Here is a 27,392-nt window from a genome sequence, read left to right on the forward strand (position 1 = left end):
TTATGAAATGTTGCATGTATTAGCAAGCAGGTCCTTCCAGCCAGAGTGATCGTGTGTCGCTCGAAGCTTACTGACCTAAATCGTGGTGTTGGGTGAGATTCTTAACAAACCGAACACGATTGCCTCCTGGTCTGGCCAGGTATAATTAGCCGTCGAGGATATCGATCACTACGAACAACACAAGAGTCTAGGGACATGAATCTGCTTGACGTTCTTTTGAATTTCTAAAATATTTCATTGGTGAACTGCTTTTAGCTGAGCCATAACATATTAAATTTTTATGCAATCAATATCTAATGTTGAGAAGCACAACTATGGTAAAATTAATTTGATGGCTCATGATTCCAGTTTTATCATACATCAGTGCCGCACGGGATCAATCCTGTAAATTACGAGTTACTTGACACCGGCAGGGTTCTGATGATTAGTCATGCTATCAGAAAAATATATTAAGCTCTTTTAGTGGAATGTATTAAACCGTCTAAGACGAATTAAGTACTGTCCATTTAATTCCACCAGTTAATTTTCGTTATCTTTGCAGATACGTATTTCGACCACAACTGTGTGGTCGTCTTCAGTGTCTTGTACAAGTCGAGTCAAGTACAAGACACTGAAGACGACCACACAGTTGTGGTCGAAATACGTATCTGCAAAGATAACGAAAATTAACTGGTGGAATTAAATGGACAGTACTTAATTCGTCTTAGACGGTTTAGTCATGCTATGTTTATACACACTTGCAAACACGCCGTTAAAATCATGGACCTCATGACAGTTGATTTGATATAAATAATGTGCAGTTCAACGCACACTGTGTACGACTTGTTCCATGCGGGGATTGCCCTCTGCGCGTTATTTCCGCGAAGCTATCTAAATTTTTCTTTTTCTCCGTAATACTTTTTAGCGCTAGTGTTCATTCCTTATTCCCCCTAAATTCGCTCCTAGGTGGTAACACTACATTGTTTATGTAGTGTATGCCAACGCCATCACTTAGTGAGATTGAGTTTTTATGTCGTGCAGCCTGCGTTGGTGGCGCTGAGGTGCGATTTAAATCTTTACACACGTTTTTAACGAAATTTTGTTTCATGTCTGTTCTCAGTGCCTGATGGTAAAACCACATTGAAGAATCTCATGCTCATCAAGCCCATCAAGATCGAGTAGACCAAATATAAACCGGTGCTTCGAGACGATCCTCAATGTATGAACTGTTTCCGTTTCGGCAAAGGAACTCAAAACTGTTTCATGAACTCTCGAGGAACAGATTGAAGAAGCGGACCCCAAGTCCGCGTCTGACCGCGCGGCTAAGGAGGGCCCCCGAATTGACATAATCTGGTGCAACGATGAGCTGGAGGTTCATTACTCAGTCGACACGGTACGGAGCCCACACTACGCTCGGCATCTTTGTCACCAACATGGACGACCAAATAGCTCAACCGATAGTCAACCAAGCTACCAGCTTCGGCTACCACTATTCGGTGGAAGTCGAAGTTGGAACTTCGATAGGTCGGCGCCCGCTATCCCGGCCAAATTATCAACAACAACTATAGCCCCTTCATCTATTTTATCTACTTTGAGTATCTTTTCAAAAATTCTTGAACATTTTAACACCTCATTAAGTAATCTTAGTGGTAATGTGATGAATCCGGTCCAACCACCTAAGGCAATTGCGGATCAATGACACTCATCCGTATTCTCTTTTCTCAAGCACGTGCTTTCTGTTGTAGCCCACAGTATCGAAGTGTGTTTGTTTACTTGCCGATGATTGCTACAATGACTCAAATTGATAGCGCTTGGTTATTGCGTCTAAGTGTAGTAGCGCTCGGCTTTGTCCAGCACACTCAAAGGACAATTTGTGATGGATCGCCGTCAAGTTCCCACTGAGGCAGTGAATATTATTGTATATTTCATAAACAAAATATGCAAAATTCCTCCAGGGGCTCCGACGAGAATCCTCCAAGGATTCCGATGAGAATACTTTATTGATTCCGACTTGAATGGTTCAGGGATTCCGAGGGGAATCTCTAGAGAATTCGAGGGAATCCGCCAAGCATACCGAAGGGAATCTCCAGGGGTTCGGAAGATAATCCACCAGGGATTCCAGCAGAAATGTTCCAAGGAGTCCGACGGGAATGTTCCAGAGATTCCTATGAGAAACTTCTAGATATCCTCCATCCTCCAGGAATACCGACGGGAATATTCCAGAAATTTGAACGTAAATTATCCTCCCGTTATCTCGACGGGAGGGAGGATTGTTTGGGAACCGCTGAACCGTATACATCATTCACTACCTCGCGCGCTACTATTTTCTCGTCCTATACGCTTAAGGTGTCTCGTCTATTGTTTAATTTATTTCCAGTCGACTATATGTGTGTCTCGTCGTGATAAACAGTGGCAATAAACATGAACTATGTTATGTTATGTTAGTTATTAAGCGATAAGCGTTTTTCGGCATATTGATGTTGTGAATCTACATTCCAAAGCAATATCATCAGCTACAGTCATTTGCTAATTTGACCTGTTGCCAATTGAAAGGTGCATCACCGATATATTTAAAGTACAGTCGCATTGCGTATCATTGAACTGTTATCGAATTTGCAGTTAACGACATGAAGGCTTGTCGAGTTTGTTCAAATCCACAGAATGCTGGTAGGACTGTAACATGCAGTGGGACATGTGGCATGTTATGCCATCATATTTGTTTTGGACTCTTTAAGTCGCATCATGGTCGGCAAACGTTGGACTTTTGAGGTGAACCGGTCAAGGGCCGAAAACCTCATTAATAAAGACAAAAAAAAAAAAAAAAAAACGTTGGACTGTACTGGTTCTGTGAAGCCTGTCGACTGAATTACGACCCAGCAGTTTACGACCGAGAAAAAACGATTATAAAAGCACTGCGGGAATTATTAATAAGAACAGACTCTATGGACACACGCCTTGGTAATTACGGGGAGAATCTAAGCAAAATCAACAAAACACTCTACGGTAGACACCAGCAACAGAAGCAAGTGAATGTGAATCAGTCCTCAGATCAAACATCTCTCCAACGTAATTTGGATTTGCTGAATTTCGACGACACAAACGATCCTATCCAACACTCCAGGTCCTGTACTGCCCTTCTACGCATAATTGTCCCATGTTACCCTTGATGAAAAATCTCAAACTCGAGTCAATTTGTCCCACTGAAAAAATAAAGTTTTTGCCTGATAATAATAGAGGCTGAAAACCGTTTAAATAAGTAGGGATTCGTTTTATGTCCCGGAAAAGTGTTGCCTACGCTCATAACATTCCAAAAATATTTGTTAAATTTTAAGATCGAATCGATTTTATAAATTGGTGGAACAAATTGACTCGAGTTTGGATTTTTTCATCAAAGGTAACATGGGACAATTATGCGTAGAACGGCAGTGTAGGGACACATCTTTTTTTGAAGTACTGGATGAAATAAACTCAACAGTTGCCCATAATTCAGAAAAGTTTATAGTGGGGTCGAATAAACGAGTGCATATCCTAACCAAGAAACCATCTTCAAGTTCAAGCGGCCAAGTCTATGCCAAAGCTTCAACTCCCACTACATCATCACGTCATCCGAAAACATCAACCACCGCGCACTGAAATCGCTTTCCAAAGAAACAATACGCAGTCGGCAAACAGTAATGTTCAACTACTTAGCAGCGCGGGACCGCGTTCCGGACCATTAAGTGTTGCGAAACTGGTACAATGCGCACCCAATATGAAGGACTTTTACATGACTCCATTCACGCCGGATCAAAAGGAAGAGGATATCAAGCTCTATGTTCAGGAAATATCTAACGTTGATAGCTTTTCGATTAGAGTGGTCAAACTGGTGCCTCGTGGGAAGAAACTGAACGACCTCTAATTCGTATCCTTCAAATTTTCTGTCAATAAAGCTGTTTCGGAAATGATTGGAAATCCGTGGTACTGGCCAGAAATCGTTAATGTTCGAGCATTTGACCACAATAAAAAACAATCACCCATCCATCGTCAGACGCAGTTGTAGAACGTGATTATCGTCATCTACGTACATCCATCGAATCGTATGCACATTAACTTCATTGTCAACCGAAATGCAACATTTTCCACCGCGTTTAGGAAGCCCCAATTCCTCTCAAAGAAGTGGTGCCCTCTCTGCCAGCGAACAACAGCCATTCCGGTCCTGCGCTTGAGTTAGAAAACGGGGTCTTCCGAAACCCAGTTATAGACAAGTATCGTTGCATATTCAATTCCACTGTACCTGAAGATGCTTCAAATTCCAGCGTAATTGTCTCATCAAACTGCCAGGATGATAGCTCTGTCCGAACAACTTCCACCAATCATACAAATTATCAACCAGAATGCACACTTGCCCTTGCCCTGCCTCAAGGAAGCCCCAATTTCCCTCAATGCAGTCGAGCTACTTCTGCCAGCAATCAATAGTCATTCCGGTCCTGCGCTTGAGTTGGAAAACCGGGTCTTCCGAAATCCACCCGTATTCAAGTATTATCATTCATCTGTTTCTACTGTGCCTGATTGTGTATCAGTTTTTTGCACAAGATGTGAAGACGAGACGACAACCAACCAACAAGCTACAACATAACATATACGAACATCATTGGATAACCTATTGGCATTGTACTTTAAAAATGTACGCGAATTACGAACAAAATTGGACGAATTACGGACGCTGCTATCAAGCTGTGACTATGAGATGTATTAGTATTTACCGAAACTTGGCTCCGGGATAACATCTGCAGCTCCGAGATATCATCAGATTACTATTTCTTCCGTTGTGATCGTAGTGTTCATACTAGCGATTTTTTTTCGAGGAGGAGGAGTGTTAATTGCCATAAAAAGCAATCTTAATTGTAATGCGGTCTCGTTATCAGATTACTTGAACAAGTCGTTGTTCGCATCATGGTTTCTACGCATTCAATATTCGTGAGTATATATCTACGTCCAAATTCAAGTCCCAGTTTGTACTGGACGCATTCCACTTCAATTGTTACCATTCTTGGTCAACTGCAAGATCAAGATATTTTGATCTTAAGTGGAATCTTGACGAAGATCTCGGAGCATATCTCTTACTAACGCCAGTTCCGAACAAGAATTAGCACTTCTTGAATCATTGCCTGCTCATGGACTGATTCAAGTAAATTATATCACGAACCTAAATGGACGTTTGCTAGATTTAGATTTTGTCAATGCCTCGGACGTTATTGAAATAATTGAATAATAAGCTACCCAGCCATTACTGCCGATGGATCCTCATCACAAGCCATTTGTCATACTGACTCACAGTTGTGGCAACATAGTGAATAGTCCAGAACAACAAAATGTAATTATTCAGATGGACTTTAGGCGCGCCGATTTTCAAGCACTGAATAGTGCTATAGCTTATATCGACTGGTCGCAGTATTTTACTAGTAATACAGTCGATGCAAATACAGCAATCTTTTATGAACAGCTTTCTGAAATATTGAACTGTCATATCCCTTGTGTACGTCGTACGGCAACTGAAACGAAGCGGAAACCATGGTGGACTGCTGAACATCGTCATATGAGAAACAAGCTGTGCAAGTTAAGAAAACGTTTTTTCAAATCGAGATCCTTAGTCGATAGGGGTCCGCGACGTTAGGCATAAGCTGTTCTTTGGGTAATTTTATGCCTAACGTCCATTATGCCCAACGTACATGATACCTAACGTCCGTTATGTCTAACGTCCATTATGCCTAACGTACTTATGGCTAACGTACTTATGGCTAACGTACATATGTCTAACGGGGCACACCCGTCGATAGTACTCACCTGCGATATATGGAATGTACAAGAGTTTATTGACCAAAACACACACTGAACACATGGAACAAATACAGCGAGACTTGAAGCAAAACCCAGCATCACTCTGGAAGTTTGTAAAATCCTTGAAAGCTACTCCTAAAATACCAACCAATGTTGAGTTCAACGAAGTGACTACCGAAAACTGAAGCCACAAGCATTTTCGCCGACTTCTTTTGGAGAGTTTACAATGAAAAACAACCAAATATCATATCACTTATCGGAAAATCGACCGCGATGTATGTTGATTAATTTGGAGACGCTATTGGCCCGGAGAAAGAAAATTCAATGGTTGTTTGTATTTGATGTGTTGGAGGGTAATATCGACTGCCCGGAACTTCTACAAGAGATTAATAATAATGTCCCACCTCGCAGGCTCCGTAATCTTCCGTAATCCACAGAATCCAACGGAAATATTTCTAGATTCCAATGAGAATCTTCTAGAGATTCCGAATGGAATCCTCCAGGAATTCTGACGGGAATGTTCCAGGAGTTCCAACGGAAATGTTCCTGAGACTCTGTCGGAAATTCTCCAGGAATTCCAACATGAAAGTTCCAGGGATTTCGTAGGTAATGCTCCACGGATGTAGTAGCAAATCGTCGAAGGATTCCGAAGCAATCTGTCGAGGGGTTCCAAAGCAAATTGTCAACCCAACAAACAGTTTTAGCAGAATAAGCTAGTTTTACAGCTGAATAAGACTATTTCTGGCTATATAAGCGCTTTACACACCGCCACTGTTTATTGGGGAGGCACTCCAAATTAATCCTCCAGGGATTCCGTAGAGAATCCTCCAGTGAACTAAGTCTTCGAGAAATTCCAAAGCTAACCGTATTCTGAAAAGAATCGTCGAATGATTCCGTAAAGAATCTTCCTGGGATGTTGAAGCAAATCATCGAAAGATTACGAAGCAATTCGTCGGAGGGATTGTGATCGTCGAGGAATTCCAGAGAAAATCATTGAGGGATTTCAAGGCAAAACGTAGAGAGACTCCGAATTAAATTATTAAAAAAGTGCTCTGAAAAAAATCGTTAAGGTATTCAGAAGCAAGTCTCCGAATGATTCCGAAACAAATTCTCCATGGATAATGAAGGGTGTCCCCACAGATCCCTCAACGATACCGAAAAGCATCTAATGTGAATTCTTCTGGATTCCGGTTGGAAGTCTTCGATGATTCTGAAATGAATTCTTACGAGATTCCAATGAGAATTCTGCTCAGATTCTGATGAAAATTCCTGTGGATTCTGATGAAGGAATCTAGAATGCTGTTGGGATTTGTGAATATTATCATGCTGCTAAGCAAGCGGAAGTCTGCTGATAAATTGTCATTCCAGTTCGTGATGGTTAATCACATCCCTTTGACTGCTGGCGATTGCTTCGATTGATATTTTGGTGGCTCTCCGTTGTTGTTCATATCAAGCTTACTTTGATGCTTTCAAGTAAATTAGATATTGCTTTTTAATCATTACACCAAGTGCAATTTCACTGCCACACAAGAATCTGTCTCGGAAATGAGAAACAAGCTCATATGTCTTCTACTTATTTCATTATGATAGGGTGAATATGGGAGATAACTCTTTTGTCTTCAAACTTTTTCAGTAATTCATTATGCTATATGTTGAACATTGATTTCACTGCTAACTAACTTTTCAAGTCCTAGAGGGGTTAGAACACCCCCCCCCCCCACATATATACGACAATGACTAATGCCTTTCACACTGGGCAACCTGCGCTTGAGACATGTTGTGTTCGCAAGACAAAAACTATCAAGACCAAAATGATGGACCTTCGAAATAGAGATTTCTCCCATAAGGTCCGTGCTTTCACTGACTGTGCTAAGCCCGATTGACCTTTGATCCCATTACATAGACAATAATGGCACTAAGGATCGTTTGTTAAATCCTGCAGACCGCAACGAAGGCCGCCGAATTCATCGGTATCAGGAAGGAAGACAAAGGAGCATCATCCCTCATCTTGGCTGATCTGCTTTGGGTAAAAAAAGACACATCGCACCAAAATGCGAATATCTTATTTCAACGTAGAATCTCTTCATTACTGTGATTTTTTCTGTACAAGAAGTTCATCACTTATAAAACAAAAGTTAAATTGGAACCGAGAAGGACATCGCAGTATCAGACACAGAGACTTGATGAAAATAAGTCATAAGTCGACAAAGATACAACAGGTTAAGGCGATAGTCGGTAATCGTCTAGAATGATGATGCTTCAATAGGCTTCGTGCACCACACGATTAACTACGGTGTTCCAAAACGTCATTATTAGCACTAGCATTAGCATTGTTACGGTGTAATTCGTAGATTGGACACTAGTGATACTCATGTTTTACTTTTGATATCCTTATCTAGAATGCTATCAGAAATCAAGAAGGGTAGTGGACCTTGATTAGACAAAAATAACAAAAGCATGAGGATTACTACTCATGGCCACGCTCATCTTCACCGTAACTAGGGAGAGGAAGGAAGTGTTGATGTGGTACTTACTTAACGAGAGGCCACCTACTTAGCGACACCCTCATAAGTATCACGGAGTTGGATAATGAGGAAGGTATTCGTTGGGTCAGGATTTGCCTGTAGCCTGCAATGTAACCGTGGTAAATCTTACCCCGTAACACACCACGTAAAGGTGTCTACCTAGCGTTACGGGTTATAACAGCGGTGTTCCAAAACGTCGTTATCCACAAAATCGATGATGGAATACCTATCTCATTATCGGTCAATATCGGTAATTTGTTAAATTGATTAAATATATTCAAAGCCTCTCACAGTGAGGATGCTTCTGATTTTCACTATACGATCGTGGATTACAATATTCTGATGTTCAATTATGTGCAACTTCTTGAGACCAAATCGAATCAAAATAAATCCTTAAACGTCTGATACACACTTACAGGATGATAACAACCACATTATGATCACATATTAACAAGAAGTGTAATTGTCACAGACAAAAACGTGTTTGCTTTTGACAAACTATTTGGCCGAAACGACTGTCTGAGCCTTCTAGGCCAAGTAAATTTGTTTTTACCTAACCCAATAAAGATAGTTGCTTTTGAAATTCTAGACATCGTATACCTACCAGTATATCCACTAGAGAAATGTTTCGAAATTTTTAACGTATTGAGCTATTTTGATTTAAACAAAAGCAGATAACGGCTTAGGAATAGTTTCAATATTATCCTACTCATAAGGTGGGATAAGAATTATCCATTCTGCGTAGCATAGCTGAGGACCGCGGGTAAATCAAAAAATAATTCTGCGATATATCCTAACTATGTCGCGAATGGTAAATTTCACACGAGATCTCTGTACTAAAAACCATCACACTCATTCAACCGACTTACTTTTCACTTTCAAACTTCAACATATAGTGGTCTCTCAATTCCCATCGACTGATCGTTTTCCATTTCCATCGTTTCGTGGTGTTGTAAAATAAATGTTGAACATATAATCTGTTCTCTGCTCACACTGTCTATACAAATTACAAACTACATATTTGTTTTAGCTAATACCAACATTTACCGAACTCAGCCAAACTAGAAATCAGGTGATGAATCAGCGGCGTACAATTACAAGGACTCTTCAATCACTCGATCTAGCTTACTGTTGCTTCCGTCGTCATCCTTGGGCAGCAGAACCTGCTGCTGCTGCTGCTGCTGTTTCAACTGTTCGAGCGATACTTCGTCAACAGTGTTTCGATGACTCAATAAACTATTGCTAAAACTATCACTGTCGCTGTCTATGATACTGGCTGTTGTTTGCTGATGGTTGTTGCTGCTGCTGCTGCTGTTGAAATTGATGTACGTCACCATCGTGATGGACGTTTCCGTCGATAGCGTGGACGCGATGGATGCTATCGACAGCGACGACAGCGATGATTTGCGGCTGCTGCTGTCAATTCTACTACTAGTACTACAGGGAGCTCCAGCGGCTTTGGTGAGTGCTATCTTCTGCCAGGCTGCTGGTAGCATCATACGCTAAGGACTGTTGGGACACTCGAAGATTCTCTTGTTTATCAGCGGCGACTGCAGGTGCCGATGGGGGATGACTTCCCTCTCCGCGGCGTGTGGCCAGATTTCCTAAATTACAATTACGGGGGTCTTGATTTACTACAGGTGGAAATGCGAATGGCAGGGGTTCGGTGTATTTGTGAGTCGTGTTGAAATGACATTTTTATTGGGGATGATTGGAGGGACCACGTGGGGGTAAAAAAGGGGTAATTGTACATGTTGTAAGAATCTGGAGGACATTCAACTTCTGGGTAATGCAATGCAATACTGTACCTGCAGCGATTTTGCTCGTTCTCAGGAACTGGCCTTATCCTTTTTTAGTGAGAACGAGCTCATCAAGTTTTTTAAAGTCGCTCCAATTCCTTTTCCGGGTGTGTGGGAATCAGCCGAGTAGCGACCACTACCTTCCGGGTGAGCATCGAGACATTTCTGGTATCGAAGCTGAAAGAGACAATCCGTGTTTTGGTTCAACTGACGATATACTAAATTCCAATCAAGCTCACCTTGCAAGCAGCTTCTATCGTTTTGCACAGTGCCCCGCTAGATGGTTCGCAGTGAAACACGTGTGCTACAAATTTGTCTTGCGCCGTATGCATGATAAACGCACAATTCTTGATATTCTTTCCAATTCCCAAAAAGCTAAGATACCTCACCCTACATTCGCATAACAAACGTGCCTCCGTGTCCTGGAATCGAATGAAACTTCTTTGTAATGCGGCATTCATAAACTATGCGAGGTGAACCGATAACTCACCGATGTATTCACACTGATCATACTGGGAGCCACAGAAACGTTAACGCCGTCCCAGTTTTCCACCGGAATGCTGGTAACAAGCTTGTCAATGGCATCATTCAGCACCTCCATGCCGGTGGGTTGATCAACTTCGAGCGAACCGAGATATTGCGCCCTCAGAACCTTTTTCGGTTCCTCCATTGGAGTGGGAAAAGATGCCGCTGTTGAGGAAGACAGTCATTATTGTTAAATGTGGTGTAGAAACACACGAGTACGTACGGTGTCGTATCCATCGTCGGTTCTCGGTTGGTAGATCAGTAGGACGTATTGCACAGCGGGAGCTGCCCGAACTAGAACTGCTCACATCGAGCTGGAGGGATCGTTCAATCATTATTCGCTTGCAAATGTCTCTGTAGGTAAAAAATAGAAATAGATTGTTTGGTAATTCATTTAAATTGACTGCAAAGCATATGAGCATCCTTATAGACATCACATATAAAAACACACAAGATGAAATAAACCTTTCCCGATAAACATATATTAGCTAAATCGACTCTGTTAAGTTTATCAAAAGACAATCTTCAAAACCCAGATTAATCCACCTAGCGTTGGTGGTGCCCTTCTGGCGCATTATAAAAATGAGAAAAAACACACGAAAGAGGTAAAAATAGATCTTTAGATAGGGGTATAGATTTTATAAATTCTATTAACGCATACCATTTCCCGAAACCCGGGAAATATTTTTTTGGAAATTTCGAAGATACCCAAGTAGGTATCAGGAAACCAAATAACTTTTATTATTCAAAAAGTTTTTGAATTCTGTATACATTGCTACACAGTTGTTTTTTCCGTACTTCATGGAAATATATGCCAGAATCTGGAAGCCAATAACAATTCGTCAAACAATACAATTAACTTACTTAAACTACAAATGTGTCCTTTCAAACTTAACCAACAGTTGTCTGCTTTAATAACCTAATATTAACCTTTAGATAAAAGCATCAATTTGTATGTGTTATATTTTTATATTGTAGGCCCCGACCGAAATCAAAGCCGCAACATTTGCGCGAAATTTCCAAGCAGTAGACCTGTGCACCGATTGAAAATGTATCGGAGGCGGGGTCACGCTGTTGGTAATCGGCGGCAGCGGTGCAGCGACGCAGGTCGGCGTGAGCTTATTTCAAGCAATTCCGAATTTCTTCCACAAATTCTTCCGTAAATTCCACCAGGAACTGCACTGAGAGCTGTCCAAAAGTTCCACCAGGAATTCCTCCGGATGTTCCTCTGAACGATCCTAAAGAAGTTCCTCCGAAAGATCATTCAGAAGTTCCTCCAGCAATACCTCCAGAAGTTCCTCCACGCATTGGAAGTTCCTCCAAGAAGTCCCCTGTAAGTTCCTCTAGGAAGTCCTCCGGAAGTTCCTCCATGAAGTCCTCCGGAAGTTCCTCCAGGAAGTCCTCAAAAAGTTCTCCCAGGTAGTCTTCCAAAAGATCCTCCAGGAAGTCCTCCGGAAGTTCCTCCAGGTAGTCCTCCCGAAGTACCTCTAGAAATCCTCCGAAAGTTCCTCCAGGAAGTCCTCCTGAAGTTCCTCCTGAAATTCTTCCAGAAGTTCCTTCCCGAAGAGCTCAGGAAGTCCTCCGGAAGTTCCTTCTGGAAGTCCTCCAGAAGTTCCTCCAGGAAGTCCTCCGGAAGTTCCTCTAGAATGTCCTCCAGAAGTTCCTCCAGGAAGTCGTCCGGAAGTTCTTCCAGGAAGTCCTCCGGAAGTTCCCTCAGAAAGTCCTCCAGAAGTTTTTCCAGGAAGTCCTTCGGAAGTTCCTCCAGGAAGTCCGCCGGAAGTTCCTCCAGGAAGTCCTCCGGAAGTTCCTCCAGGAAGTCCTCCGGAAGTTCCTCCAGGAAGTCCTTCGGAAGTTCCTCCAGGAAGTCCTCCGGAAGTTCCTCCAGGAAGTCCTCCGGAAGTTCCTCGAGGAAGTTCTCTGGAAGTCCTTTAGGAAGTCCTCCGGAACTTCTTCAATAAGTCTCCTGAAAGTTCCTCCAAGAAGTCTTCGAGAAGTTCCTCCAGGAATTCCTCCGGAAGTTCCTCCAGAAAGTCCTCCGGAAGTTCCTCCAGGAAGTTCTCCGAAAGTTCCTCCAGGAAGCCCTCCGGAAGTTCCTTCAGGAATTCCTCCGGAAACTTCTCCAGGAATTCCTCTGGAAATTCCTCCAGAAGTCATCCGAAAGTTCCTGCAAGAAGTCCTCCGGAAGATTCTCCAGTAATTCCTCCAAAAATTCCACTGGAAAATTCCTCTAGGAAGTCCTCCGGAAGTTCCTCCAAGAAGTCCCCTGGAAGTTCCTCCGGCAAGTCCTCCGAAAGTTCCTCTAAGAAGTCCTAGGGAAGTTCCTCCAAGAAGTCCCCTGGAAGTTCCTTCAAAAAGTCCCCTGGAAGTTCCTCCAGGAAGTCCTAAGGAAGTTCTTACGGAAGTTTCTTCAGCAAGTCCTCCGGAAGTGCCTCCAACAAGTCCTCCGGAAGTTCCTCCAATAACTCCTCCAGCAGTTTCTCAAGGAAGTCCTCCGGAAGTTCCTCCAGGAAGACCTCCAAAAGTTCCTCCAGAAAGCCATCCGAATGTCCCTCCAAGTAGTCCTCTGGAAGTTCCTCCAGAAAGTCCTTCGGAAGTTCCTCCAGGAAGTCCTTCGGAAGTTCCTCCAGGAAGTCCTTCGGAAGTTCCTTCAGGAATTCCTCCGGAAGCTTCTCCAGGAATTCCTCCGGAAATTCCTCCAGTAATTCCTCCGAAAGTTCTTCCAGGAATTCCTCCGAAATTTCAGAAATTCCTCCGGAAGTGTCTCCAGGAATTCCTCCGGAAATTCCTTCAGGATTTCCTCCTAGAGTTTTTCCAAGCATTCCTCCGGAAGTTCCTCCGTGAATTCTACCTGTAGTTCCTTTAGGAATTCCTCCGGTAGTTCTTTTAGGAATTCCTCCCAAAGCTTCTCCAGGAATTCCTCCAGGGATTCCTCTGGAACTTCCTCCCATAAATCCTCCGAAAGCTCGTCCAGGAGGTCCTCCGAAAACTCGTCCAGGAGTTCCTCCGGAAGCTTGTCCAGAAGTTTCTATAGGATTTCATCCAGTAATTCCTTTAAAAAATCAGAAATTCCTCCGGAAGTGCCTATATAAATACTTCAGAAAATCCTTAAGAAGTCCTGTAGCTTTTTAGATAAATTTCTCCTGAAATTCTCTCTGGAGTATCTCTTAAAACACTTCATAAAATACTTCCTCCAAGAACACTTCATAAATAACTTCGGAGACGCTACAGAAATTACCTCTTCGGATATTTTTTCTGAATTCCTTCCAAAATTCACATGAAATTCCACTAAACCCACCTCCCGGTAATTCTTCCGGAAAATTGTCCAAGAATTCTTGGAAAACTTCTTATGGCAATAAAATTGCGGAATCTAGATCTAGAAAATCTTACGCGCATTCCTCTGGGACTTCTCCACACGAATCAATTCGACCTATCAGTCGGCGCTTCAACGAATTCTTCGACATGTTTTTTCATGTTTTGTCGATTTCTAGACTTTTTCCGTACCGCTGGCCACAACCAATTTATTTAAGTTGTATTCATTTGGACATTTGTTGTCAGTTGGATAATTTTATTAGATAAACAAATAAATCCAGGCATGTAAGATGTTGTAAGGTCTCCAAATTGTCCTGGAGTTCTTATCAAATGATCTACCAAATCAACCACGACTTTCATGATGTTTCCAGTCTCGATTCTCAGCGATTTTTCTTAAAGAATCCCAGAATAAATTTTCTATGAAATTTTCAAAAAAAAAACTCCTTGGTTCTTTCTCTAGACTTCTTCTTATTGTTAATTGAACGTCAGATAACAACTCCAGATCTTGAACTGAATAAGCATAGTTTAGCGGTTCATCACCGATTACGTAGTTTCATAATTATCACCGTGAGCGGGCACTTCTTTCGATCAAAACTTATGATGGAACACTTTAACACGCTTTAAATCATGTAATTTGCCCAACACCTGACGAGAAGCGATGTCTAGGACCCTTAGCTTGATGCATACTGACGATTTATCGACGACAAACATATATTTGCATGTGGTCTGCTCATAATATGCAGTTGCCTGCAACATTGAGGACCACACCGCTTTTTTTTGTTGGGGCGTAGAACCACTGCGTCCATTGAGTTATATTTTTCAAGTGATATCTGTTCGGGCAGTGTTCGGTTATTAGGCCAGTAAAGGTGCAAAGAGCTCTCTTGCTGAGCCCTAAGAGCTTTTCGGTTACTTTAACATTGAAAATTATAAATCTCTTTGATTGAGCACACTTTTCGGCAACCAACCAATTGGTCATCAACCTTTGTGCTTCCCAGGATTTTAATTCCATACTACAACGCTTAAGAAGAGGGAGAATAGTAACGGTCCAAGATTGCTTCCCTATAAAAAAAATCCGTTTGTGAACCATTCAAAAACAGAGGAGCCTATTTTGACCGCTAGTTTTCTATCACACATATAGGACCTGAACCAATCAAAAAGCCCAAACAATTTGGAGATCCTACAACATTTCAAATGCTTGAATTTGAGATGCAAATAAAAGACAAATACTCGGAGGACATAATGAGGTTGATACCGCGGCTGGGGACAGCAGGTTGATTCGGTAGACCATTTAATTCAAATTCCAGGACAATTAGGAGATCCAAGAACTTCATTGTTTAGTTTACATTGAATTCAACAAGTTCGCAGAAGATAATTTGGAACATTTTCTGTAGTATTATACACCCTCAAGGTTCGGATTTCTCACTCACTCACGCGATAACAGATCTCTCCACCATCCATTTTATCCGGATAAATTACAGTGCGATAAACTCCGGCACAAGCGATGGTGCGAAAAATAGTTATCCTTCTTCCCATGTTTCGCAAAAATCAAATGCTGCTTACTTTGCCTCTCCAAGCCGATTGAATCTACTGACGATGCGTCACGATAAGTAGAAGGTTCAATACAGCAGTTTTTCACTTCGTTCTCAATAAGTTTGTGTTGGCGTGGTTATAGTGGGCGCTCTAAACATTTTAAAATTGTTTTGGGTTAGAAATCCACTGCGGTTCTAAATTTTTGTAAATATGCTTGTAAAATTTATCTGGAGAGGCGACGAGAAGGAAAATTTGTGGCGAATTTATCACCCGCCATTCTATCCGGTTAAAAATGTTTAATAAGGCTTTCAAAACAGTAATTTTCACTCACAACGTGGCTTTTAACCTGAAATTGAGCAATTAACTTTGATTTGTCTTGATATTCCCTTTGGTGCCGAGAACCGTCCATGTTTGGGTGCCGACAACCATAATTAGCAATCATTCTAAAAATGTGAAAATAAAAGATTGATAGCGAACGCTACGGTAGCATTCAATATTGAATCACAAAATATAGTAAATTTATTTATTCTTTATTATAGAGGTCTTCAGCCCTTAACTGGTTCACCTCTCAAAATAGAGTAAATTTACTTTTTGATCGTTTTCCGTTTTGTAACACTAAGCAAATAACCGAAAAAAAAACTTCTGAGTTGGTTTTCACTTGATCTGAAAACGTTTTCCTTGTTTAACGAAACATAGGCTTAGGTATAGTCGGCACAAAAAGATCGTACTTATATAGCGCGTGCTTGACATGTGTCAAAATGTCCATATCTGTTACCTGTCAGAGGTAAAGTAAAGATGCAGAAACTCGACCAGTGCCAGCCAGGGTAGAAATATTTCACAGTCAATGCAGTGAAAAACATGGATCTCAGTATAATCTGCAGTCGCCTTCTTCGCCGCCGTGGTGAGTGCGACTGGGTGCAGCCGAAAATTCATTTCCAACACTGACCTTTCAATTTCGCGTTCAGCCACTCACAAGTCACTCTGACATGCTGCTCAGTTCGCTCCTTACCATATGACTGTGAGTGGCCCATTTAAACGCGTGGTGAATTTTTTCAATTTGCTGGGTGAATGTGTACATTTTGCTGTGGTAGATTTCATCTTCGCGGCGCAGTGGATGATGTGAGTTCTGTTGTTTACTTTTCTGCCTCTCCGGGAATGTGAGGTTGATTTCAAAGCAGGAAGAAAATAAAAACATGATATAAAAAAACATCACCTTCATCCAGTGCTGCCGAAAATTTACAACCCTGGTGCCAGCAACCGACCACCTTTCGTGTGTATATAAAGTGTATATTTTGGACCTCATTTCCTGAACTCGTCAAATGATACAAAATTTATAGGAATACTGTCCCGCGTAAACTATCCATTCCTCTTAAAATCCATTCTAGCTGTGGTGCAAATCCCGTTTGTTGCTATGTAATACAATATATGTGTCAAGTGCACACCAAGACGTCACTTTATTTTATCTCTTCATTCAATCGAGCAATTATCTGGACAGAACTTTTTATTTGCACACCCTCTTGTGCATGAAGAAAAAATTGTCTAAGATTGCATAGGTGTTAGGCTTGTAATACACGAATGCCAAAAAAATGGAAACTAAGAAATTTCGAAAGTGATAACTGTGAAAGTGCTTAATGCACAGATATGAAGCGGCAATGTCCCAGTAGGGGATGTAACGCCATCTAAGAGGGAAGAACTCATACTATAAATAATAAAAATCAGACCCTCCACAAGTTCCGGTCTCCGATAAGCTGATAAGCGAACTGTAATATTCTGAAGCAATATAAGAGTGAGAAACGAATCGAACCCATTCATTGTGCCAATCTGAAAAGTCCAACTTATTTGAACCAGAATGAAAGCTTCGGTATTTGTGATTCTGTTTCCATTCTGTCTAGCGGTGAAAATCAAGTTAGAAAATTATACTAACACATTTGAAAGTGATTTTCAATCTTTATTTTGTCAATGCTGGAGCTATCATTGAATCGCATCTTTTCAGCAACATTCGGATGTCTTCAGCTCAGTACGAATGATGGCTGTCGACCTTATCTGTCCACCAACAGATTCAAAAACCTCAGGACAACGGTAAATAACGTTACCACCATGAGGATGGGTGTGATGGCAGCTGAAGGACCGCACATCCGCTTGTCAAGGATCGAGTATCCGGTAGACGCTAAAATTAATGAAATCGGTAATTATGCATATACAGCTTTGAATCGTGCACACTGATAATTTCTCTTAATTCAGTACTTTCTGCTTGGAACAATACGGCAAGTGAGATGCGAAGTTACGTACGCAAGGCAGATGGAACTTTAACGGATTATCAACTGCTGAAACGTATCAGTACCCCCGGGATGTTGTCACAGTTCTACCCGATGCTGTTTACGATAGAAATAGACCAGACGGGAGTTGTCAAACTGGTTAAAGATGGACACAGGGTTCCGTTGGTGGAATTCCAAGATCGAAACCTTTCGTTTAACTATGTGGGATTCTGTAATTACAAGGCACCGGCCACATTCTTCTTCGATTGTCCTCTTGTTTAATGGATAACAGTTGAGCTTCCATCTTATTTATTTTTATTTCTTTATCTCTAAGTTCAGATTTTAGGCCAAAAGTAAATTTCATCACATTTTAATGTTTTGATTTGAGTTCCAAAAATAATTATATTCTATAAATAATTACCAAAAAATATAGGTTCATTCCAGAAATTTGACCATGAATTAGTTTAAGAATCGATTGAGCACATGGAAATCCCGAATTTTCTTCTCTAAATTGAAATTATTGTCATGATTTTTTATGTGCAGAATAAGTTTCCAGAACATTGTTGACCTCAAAAATGCGACCATGCCAAGTTATTTATTGTATACCAGTTTTGAAAGAATAAAATGACCAAGTAGTGTAATTGTCGCCAAAAATGCAAATAACAAGCAACAAAAGAGAATAGCGATAAGTTTTTGTCCTCATCTGCAGATGATAAGGACAATGTTGCGTTCCATTTTCTCTGCAACAAACATGGAGAAGTAATTGTGTTGTTGTAAAACTAGGATGCTTTCGGTTGGGAAACATCCCGGGCAGAAGCCATGAGCAGAATAACAAAACATGATATGGTTTTGATTGATATAAGAGATAAAAGAACAGGCAACAATATCAAAAATTTGCACCGAAATATCATTTGAATATCAAAATATGCTATGGATAAGAACAAACTAATAGCAAATGATATTGATCACTTCTTACAAATAGCATAACTTGATCTCCTTGTGATATTTTAGTGCAAAATATTGATATTATCGTCTGATCTTTTATCTCTTATATCAATCATATCAATATCTCATTATGCTATCTTATCAACATTTGATATTAATGAGCTATTTTCGTCTACTCGGGATTCTCGACACCCTGGGTATAGTGTATCCATTGTACTTGCCGCACAAGATACATACTCATGCAATGGCGGGCATAGAAAAGCTTTCAAATAATAACTGAGGAAATGCTAGTAGAATACTAAATTGAAAAGCCGACTAAGTTCCAATTGGAATGTAGAGCCATTGAAGAAGAAGAAGAAGAAGAAGAAAACACAACCCATGTTAACAGATTGTTAAGTTTATGTCTAATAATTAATAGTTGATACTTATTTAACCTTCTTCAGCTAGGAAACTAGCTTATTCAGCTAAACTTGTTTGTTGGGCTTTTAAATTGCTAAAAATACCGGATTGTACCAAACATTCTGTCGATATTTTAAACCCCGTAGCAGTTTTTGCGGAAATTACTTTATCTTTGTGTATTCCTAATGGATTCTCGATCTGCAGCTAGCACTATTGCTCGGCAAATTCTAGTTCTAGTTTTTGCGAAAAGAATTTAACATGAGTTAAGCTCACGTCACAAATTATAATATGCAGAAGGAACATGTATTTAAACGCTCTTGGAAAAGCCTGAACATTTGGTGTCCGTCAACAAATCTAGGACTTAGGACAGAAAACTGGAAAAATTTCTGCGTCCATCAGTTTCGTTTATGTTTATTGTTGCAATGTTAAACAATGAATCACTTAAAGTGAGCGATCTGATGATCACACAATCGTTCTGTGGGCAGGAAGAAACACAATCGAAAGCGCACTAAAATGTACTCGCTTCTTAAGTTGCTCACTCGCACAAAACAGAATAAACCATACTGACAATTGCGCAATTGTTCCGCGAGCTGGAAAAAACACGATCGAACGCGCACTAAAATTTAAATTACTTGTTCATTTATTCACTTGCACAACGAAAAACTAAATATTTCTATGTTCGCGCGATCGTTCTGTATGATAGAGGGAAAAGGTCGGACGTGCACTCAATAATCGAGAATTTTAAGAATTTAATATAATCTTTTAAATCTATGTGCAAATGCCAAAATTTGACATAAATTCTGGAAGGCTTTTATACAGAAAAAATTATTCAAACTAAGATCAGACGCTCTGATATAAAAACATTCTAATAACTCTGAAAATGTTCAAGGTAATTTTCTCTGCGTGATCAAAATGATCTGCGTGATCAAAATTAACTGAGAATTGAATAAAACTGTGAAAATGGGTAAAAAAAACATCCTCACCGGTTATCTGCTAATCTATTCTAATCTATATAAATTTTAGCTGATCATGAAAAAAAAGAAACTTTTTTCTCTAATGGATTAACACCAGCGGAACGCCATCTGAATATTTCAAACAGGATAAAAAATCACGTTCCCCTGTTAACTCGCCGGACAATCCTACTCCTGTTCCATACCATACTGAACCAGCAAGAACCAACACTCGCGCACTCCACGGAAGCTTTTCCGGCGAAATCCGTAATTCAAATCGAAAAAAAATCGGACTCGAGAAAAATATGCTGTCGAAATATTAAACACAACCGACAGCGTGCAAGACCTACTTCGATCGTCAATGCGCCATTTCAAGCACTCCTGGCCGACCTCGGCACCTAGTGGACGAAGAAATGTCATGCAGGAGAACTTGTCCAGAACCCCCGGTAGTCTCCCATCGATTATGGTACCCCTCCAGATTTTTTCGGGGAACAACAACCCAACGCATCACATGGTTTCGGTTCATCTAACGGTTCATCATTCGCCCCTACCTTCTTCTGGTTTGGAGGTCAATCTCTGTTGCCAGTGGAACATCATCGGCTCATGGAACAACCTTCCCTATATAAAACTGCTCATGCATGACACCCCGCCCCGTGGATTATTAGCCTTAATGTCACTCCTGACGGAATCCAAGTTTCAAAGTGCTCGCGTTTTCGGGGGCACACCACTCGATACGGAAGCAACGCACAACTACTGTCATTTTTATTTGTTCACGCATGCTGTGTGAGGCTCACATGACTCCATGGACTCCGCTTCCTTGGCAGGAAGAAAAAGTGGACCATCAACCCTAGCAGCACCTAGCAGCACAATCCTGACAGATTTGGTTGCGGCTACTTGAGTGTGACTAAATTCAGTTGTATATGGGTCACAGAACCTTTTGTGCAACATTTGTGCTGCACGGGAAGATAGGTTCAAATATCCGGCACCCGAAGGTGATTGGGGTCTATCGGAATATCCCATTATATGTACATCAGCTCGACAAAGACCCTCCAGTTGCAGGAATCCGTCTCAAGGAAAGTTACGTGGTCAGTGAGGTAAATCTCTACTTACCTTGTGGCTCTGTACTGGGCATTCAGAGAAATGTAAGCGACATTATCAACGACTCTCCCGCCTCTAGCCACCGCCATCGACGTGACCGCATCCAGTCGGTCCATACTTCCGTCTTTTGAATGAGAAGTGCCCACTGACTTATTCGGTTTCGGTCACTGCCCACGCTTCACCCGGGCATCAGCCGGAGGCCAAGATAGTGCTACAATGCCGCCAACTGGGACGCATATGATCACCAACCACCTGGATTCACAAAACGTTATTCTCCGCTTTCCGCTCCTGAGCAGTCCTTTGCCTTCTCAAGGAGTAACGGAAAATCATCAAGTCCCGCTGGGATTGGTTATCCCATGATCAAAAACCTTCCACCCACCCTTTCCCAAAATCTGGTTCCTGAAGTTGATCAACCAAGCATGGTCTGAAAAAATCTTTCAGGACGAATGGCGGAAATGTCTCGTTGTACCCATCCCCAAGAACATTTCCTCCCGAGATGGCACAAAGTATCGTTAATTGTCCTTATGTCTACACGGTAGTGCGTCTCCGCGGATAGTGAACCGGCGGCTGAATCGGATAAATTAGATGCCGATGGTTATGTTCGGCTTTCGCCAACATGCGTTTCGCTCTGGATACGGCACGGGCACATATTCCGCATACCTGGAAGATGTACAGCCGAACGATGGCAAGCACGTGAATCTGGTTTTCTTGGATATTTTCTTTAACAGAACTCTTCCCTCTTCGTTCTTCAACAGCTGAAATAGTGAGGCAACCTCCTTACTTTTGTCCGGAATTAGCTCACAGGGCGCTTGTGATTGGTAATCAAAGTACGAGGACTCTTCACGAAGAAACCAGAGTTCCACAGGGCTTCGATCTAGCCGTCACGGTATTCTTCGTGCATGTGAACGGGGTGCAGAGCAGGCTATCATTGGCAGTCCCTTAATTCAAGATCTAGAACTGAACTGTATCGCCTACCGTAACCTCTTCGAAACTCTGTCGCCAATATTCAATTCCTTCGTTCGAACTGTCAGGATTAGGTTTTGTAGAAATCGCTCTCAATAGATAACAATAAAAGAGAGGCAAAAACCTATTCCAATCATAACAAGCAATGAAAACATGTTTATCAAACTTTTATACAAGTGCGAAAAAAACAGAATTGGATAGGTAGCTCCCACCGAGAAGCCGCTTGGTTCTCGCTCATTTTTCGTAGGGACCATACCGCACAGCTATGTAAAACAAGTTGAAACGCATCGTCAGAGCCGGTGACCTCTGCAATTGATGCTTTAAAAGGATAAGTGTGATATTTTTTCCTTTTTCTTCGGATTCAGTTTTTGGTCGAGATTGTTACCCTCAACTCAACACCAGTCGAGTCTGCCTCTGCCAAGGCCATCTGCTTAAAGCCACCTCGTTATGCTACGTACACACCAGTCAAGCAGTTCGACGAACATTGACTCCACCCCCAAGAAAACGCATCGGTTGCTGCTTTGTTGGAACGTGTGTGAAGTTGTTCGAACAACCATTTGACAGTTGGCGGCTCGGTTGGAAAAAATTAAAACGGTTTGATTTTGGTTTGAGTTGTCGGGGGTGGAGTCAAGGTTCGCCGAACATGTTTGATCATTTGTAGTGAAGTTGCACAAACCCCCATATATTTTTTGATGGTTGGTGCTCGAGTTGGTGCTTCGGTCGTTCGTGTGTGATATTGTTGGTCGAATAAATTGATTGTTCGTGTCGGTGTTGATAAAAATTGATGAATGTTTGAATAAACGGGAGGTGGAGTCAATGTTGATCGAACTGCTTGACCGTGTGTACGTTCCATTAGACGCAGCCACGTAGAATATGGGATCATTCTCTTCACTAAAGAGGACCGGATTCAAGGCACGATGGTTGGCGTCGGTCTCCTCTAGTTGGCGCCATGGAGCGAGGAGCTAGTACTCTTCATCAGCTATTATAAATAGCTACATAGCTTAACATCCGTAGAGGTGCAACTCCGTGGCCGAGCTTGTTAACAGAGATTTTCGCAACCACACACACAGGTTTACGAATGGGTCAGTTTCGGGTCGGTTTCACTGTTCCAGACAACCTCCCGGATATGTTCAGCATCTTCTCGACCAAAGCAGCCACGGCATTCATCGCTGCCACCTACCCGTTCAAGGAACTCAACCTCGCCCTGTCTTACTCTGCCAGCGTCATTTCCACATTCCAGAGCGACCAGCCTGAGCCCAACCCTGAATCCAAAGCATCTTTGCGTACATGTTACCGAACACGACCTGAGATTGGATTCCGGGTCACTGCAAAGGGCCTGGCAACATTACGGCAGATCTCCTTGACGGAGCCGGACATGAGGGCGAGCCATACAAAGAAAATTTGGAAAGTTCCTGGATCGCCTCCACCTCATGATACCTTCGGAAAATTAAAAGGAACCACATCGCCATGGACAGATCTACTCAACCTAAAAGACAATCATCTTAAGGCTCCGAACTGGACTCACACGGCTCTTGCATAACTTCGGCGGGATCCCTTTACATACAACCTGCGACGTCTGTGATGTTAGCAACATTGTGGAGCATTATGTCTGACGATGTCTCAAATATTAGGTTCCCAAATTTAACACAAACGGCTTTACGTGCATCCCGAAATCAATATCGGGAGTAACTTCTCGCAACACGAGACTTACTAGGGCATACTTTTGATAACCCCAGGATTATAAGTTCAACCCCAAACCCAACCAAAAACCAACCTGGACCTGTATTATTGCCACCAAAGTTTATCTGGATTTTCCGTACTTTTTTCCTGGAGTTGGAATCATTTTTAACCAGTTTAATTTAAACTTTAAAGTTTTAGCATTAGGTTTTAAAATGTCAGTAAAGCCTTCAGAAATGGGCACTTTATTTTAGAGATAGTGGCGTTCCTAGTGATCGGATATGCAAGTTTTTCACAGCGTTTCATAATTAGTAAACCATTCTTTTGGGTCTTTTTTTTCACAGTTTGAAACTTACATGGTTTCAAAATATTCACCATGCAGGAAGAGAAACGATAAATAATTTACCCTTCATCCAGTCCCATGATGGCCCATTTACGTTTTGGCTAGATTTAGCCAGCTGTCATTGTAGCAAGGAAGTGCTACAATGGTACTACAATAGTGGAGTCTAGGTCATTCCAAAAATCTGAATCCATAAAATTGTCCTCAATTCCATACAACAGAATAATTTTGGGTGATTATTGAAGATGAAGGGAGCAGTTGCCACTGACATTGGCTGTATAAAGAATTGGTGGAATTAGCTAGCCAAAATCATGACTGGAAAAGGTGTGCGCCGACTGACAAGCGGCACCGACAGTAAAATGCGAGATTTTTTTTCGAAACAACGATGCGTGATTCGTTTCAGTCAAATCGGAAATTTAGGAAAACACGTGCTTTTTTTCAGTTATGCTACACAATCGACTTCAGTTTCAGCACTGTATTAAGGCGATTATACAATCAAGCCATGGGGTGAGTTTCAAATTCACCACACGGTTTTCTACTCCTATTATCAAAAGTTCAAATCTGGCTATTAATTTTCGTACAATGTTGAAATTAATGTCGATTGTTTAGCATAAGTAAGCAAACGATCTACGGATGTTTCATCCCCATAGGCGCTGTGGTTCTCTCAATTCGTACTCTTGAAAAATCACAAGAAAAGCACGTGGTTTCCAAGATGGTGTTGGCCTTGTTGTATAACCACCTTAAAATTATTATGTCGTATTTTACCTATTGAAGATGGGGGTGGAAAAACATGTGGTGAATTTAAAATTGATTGTATAATCACATTAAATCAACTCGAAACTAATGAGATAACTGCAGGTTTTGTTAATATTACTCCAAAAGTGGATATTTTTGTTGTATATTTGAATTCACCCAACCAGCGGATGGCAGATTTTAATACTATTCTGCATAAGAACCTTGCAGAAACTGTATAATAATTGGGCATATACAATTTTTGTAAGATTTTAATACAATCGTTGTATTGAAATTATACAGATTTGTATTTCTGTATAAAATACAATTTCTGTATGAAAATCTTACATGCCACGTTTTTATACAATAATTGTAAGATCTGTTTTTTGGGTGTAGGAAAAACAAAGTTTTTCCCATATAAACATAAATTGCCTTTGCGCCACCCCTAAACCACCTCCAAATTGCCTAAATTTTTTCCAGGATTCCTAAGTCATCAAAAAGATGCTGATGTTCGACTTTTCGAACATTTTTAAAAATTTGAGCTCCCTAGTGGCCATTCTGCCACCCCTTTCTGCTAAGTTCCCCTGGCCATGGTCATGGTACTCTTGACGAGTGAAGAACTTAAAAATTTGAAAATTCACATAAATAAAGGAAGAAAAAATCCTGGGTAGTAGAAAATAGCTAAATAATTACCATGCACCGGCAAATCTATATGGAAGGATGTGTTTAGGGAATACTAATCGTTTGAAGTATAATTACTGGTTGCCATCATTGCTCTTTAGCCTATTAGCTAGCATTACAAAGTAGGTAATGTGCATTGCTCTACCATTCAATAACCCTCTTACCATAATCCAAATAAAAACCAGTTATTAATCTTACACAAATCATGGTCATACACATACACACGCTGAAGAAGACATTCATATTTCGTTAAACTCCGATAAGCACATTATTAAGAAGTAAGACAAGTAATACAGCGATAAGAGAGTCTGAAACACTCAAACTAAGCTTGATCTCTTAATGTGTTCACTGTTGCCTGTAAAGGACTGGAGAAATCAATTTCAATTTATACGAGAATGAAGAGTTTGTTTATCATTATTCTAGTTTCGACTTCACTAGCAGGAGGACTCAATCCAGAAAACCACGTAAGCAATTAGCTATTCCAATAATAATAGTAAACTTATCGATTGGCTTAGCAACATATGGATGCTTGCAATACAGCACAAAAGATGGATGTCGCCCGTACCTTTCGACCAACAGGTTCAAGCATCTTAAAACCACGGAAAACGGTGTTACCATTATGAGAATGGGTGTGTTGGCAGGTGAAGGACCACACATCCGTTTGTCGAAGATCGAGTATCCATTTGACGTGAAAATCAATGAGATAGGTAAATCGGATTTTTTTTTTGTCAAATCTAATTGTTGATGTTCAGGTTACTCTTATTTCAGTGCTTTCCGCTTGGAATAACACGGCAAGTGAGATGCGAAGCTACGTACCGAAAACCGGTGGAGGCATTGGAGAATATCAACTGTTGAAACGTATAAACAGTCCCGGGTTGCTGTCACAGTTCTATCCGATGATGTTTACAATTGAAATCGATCAGAAGGGTAACGTTAAACTGATTAAGGACGGCGAACACGTCCCGCTGGTGGAGTTCCTAGATCCAAATATATCATTTGAATATATGACATTCTGCAATTACATGGTGCCGGCGACATTCTTTTTCGATTGTCCGCTGGAGATCGACCGGCGGGATTGTAGTGGTGTTGTATTCAGTTAATAGTGATAAATAATATAAACAAATTTCCTCTATTTCACACGTAGATCTAATACAAGCTAAATAGAACTGAAGTTAGAAAAGTAAAACAAGTATCATTTTGAAAATTTGAGTCAAGTTTTAATCCACTACTGGTTGGTGTAAATAAAAAATAGTTTTCGGCTGTGAAGAAATTGGAAACATAGAGCTGATGATAGGTTGACAAGTTGATTATTTATTTAAAAAAAAAACCTCAACAATGTATTACTTATGGGGTCAAGATAACTTTTCTTTCATGCCTTCCTGAATCATATGCGCTTTGGAAGCGTTTCCCGACGAAAACAAATCCTATCCTTTCCGTGCGCATGGAAGATAACGATGATTAAACGTCAGATAGCCTTATAGAAAATTGGTCATGGGATTATCGGTTCGTATCGATTATTTGGATCCCAAAGCATGACGTGAAAACTGTTTTTGGAGACGTTAACGCTCAGGTCGCTAGAGCGGACTTGTTCCGTCCCACAATCGGTAAGAAGAGCCTTCACTCCGCTACCAACGACAACGTAAATTTCGCTGCTGCCAGAGGGATGGCCGTCAGTAGCACCTACTTTGCACGAAAGAACATCTGAAAGCACACCTGGAAACACCCAAAGGGTGAAACTGGTTGCAGATAGACCATATTCTGGTAGATGGGCGCAATTTCTCGGATGTTGTCGATGTACGGACATTCAGAGGTCCGAACATTGACTCTGATCACTGATCATTGTCAGCAAAATTCGATCACGGTTGTCA

The 27,392-nt window shown here is 41.2% G+C and overlaps 3 protein-coding genes across 6 annotated transcripts in view; 2 read left to right on the top strand and 1 right to left on the bottom strand.

Moving 5' to 3' along the window:
- Window positions 1-678: 678 nt before the first annotated feature.
- LOC134224133 (protein Fe65 homolog) overlaps window positions 679-27,392 on the bottom strand; it is a 92,056-nt gene continuing 65,342 nt past the window's right edge. For all 3 annotated transcript variants that reach the window (XM_062703388.1, XM_062703389.1, XM_062703387.1), the window contains 6 exons: window positions 10,869-10,999; window positions 10,611-10,810; window positions 10,360-10,542; window positions 10,130-10,297; window positions 8,922-9,925; window positions 679-8,684 (listed from right to left, as the gene is read on the bottom strand). In XM_062703388.1, coding sequence (XP_062559372.1) covers window positions 10,151-10,297; window positions 10,360-10,542; window positions 10,611-10,810; window positions 10,869-10,999 — 661 coding nt within the window. In that variant the 3' untranslated portion in view covers window positions 679-8,684; window positions 8,922-9,925; window positions 10,130-10,150. The remainder of the gene's footprint in view (window positions 8,685-8,921; window positions 9,926-10,129; window positions 10,298-10,359; window positions 10,543-10,610; window positions 10,811-10,868; window positions 11,000-27,392) is intronic.
- Window positions 17,241-18,321, top strand: LOC134224140 (uncharacterized). Of its 2 annotated transcripts, none has more exons than XM_062703401.1 (3): window positions 17,241-17,389; window positions 17,478-17,669; window positions 17,726-18,321. In XM_062703401.1, the coding sequence occupies exons 2-3, from the start codon at window positions 17,582-17,584 to the stop codon at window positions 18,019-18,021; spliced, it is 384 nt and encodes a 127-aa protein (XP_062559385.1). In that variant the 5' UTR covers window positions 17,241-17,389; window positions 17,478-17,581; the 3' UTR covers window positions 18,022-18,321. The 2 variants fall into 2 exon arrangements, with proteins under 2 accessions (XP_062559385.1, XP_062559384.1); XM_062703400.1 differs by having other exon boundaries at window positions 17,260-17,418.
- On the top strand, window positions 25,827-26,818 carry LOC134224141 (uncharacterized). Its single transcript, XM_062703402.1, has 3 exons — window positions 25,827-25,988; window positions 26,104-26,231; window positions 26,293-26,818. The coding sequence occupies exons 2-3, from the start codon at window positions 26,144-26,146 to the stop codon at window positions 26,622-26,624; spliced, it is 420 nt and encodes a 139-aa protein (XP_062559386.1). The 5' UTR covers window positions 25,827-25,988; window positions 26,104-26,143; the 3' UTR covers window positions 26,625-26,818.

Source organism: Armigeres subalbatus, chromosome 3 (assembly GCF_024139115.2).
Source record: "Armigeres subalbatus isolate Guangzhou_Male chromosome 3, GZ_Asu_2, whole genome shotgun sequence".
In the NCBI taxonomy this organism is placed as follows: Eukaryota; Metazoa; Arthropoda; class Insecta; order Diptera; family Culicidae; genus Armigeres; species Armigeres subalbatus.

Coding starts and splice junctions, on each gene's coding strand:
- LOC134224140 (XM_062703400.1), top strand. CDS start 17,334: ATGAAAGCTTCGGTATTTGTGATTCTGTTTCCATTCTGTCTAGCGGTG. Junction 17,419..17,477: donor TTATACTAACACATTTGAAA/GTGATTTTCAAT, acceptor GCATCTTTTCAG/CAACATTCGGATGTCTTCAG. Junction 17,670..17,725: donor CGCTAAAATTAATGAAATCG/GTAATTATGCAT, acceptor CTCTTAATTCAG/TACTTTCTGCTTGGAACAAT.
- LOC134224141 (XM_062703402.1), top strand. CDS start 26,144: ATGAGAATGGGTGTGTTGGCAGGTGAAGGACCACACATCCGTTTGTCG. Junction 26,232..26,292: donor CGTGAAAATCAATGAGATAG/GTAAATCGGATT, acceptor CTCTTATTTCAG/TGCTTTCCGCTTGGAATAAC.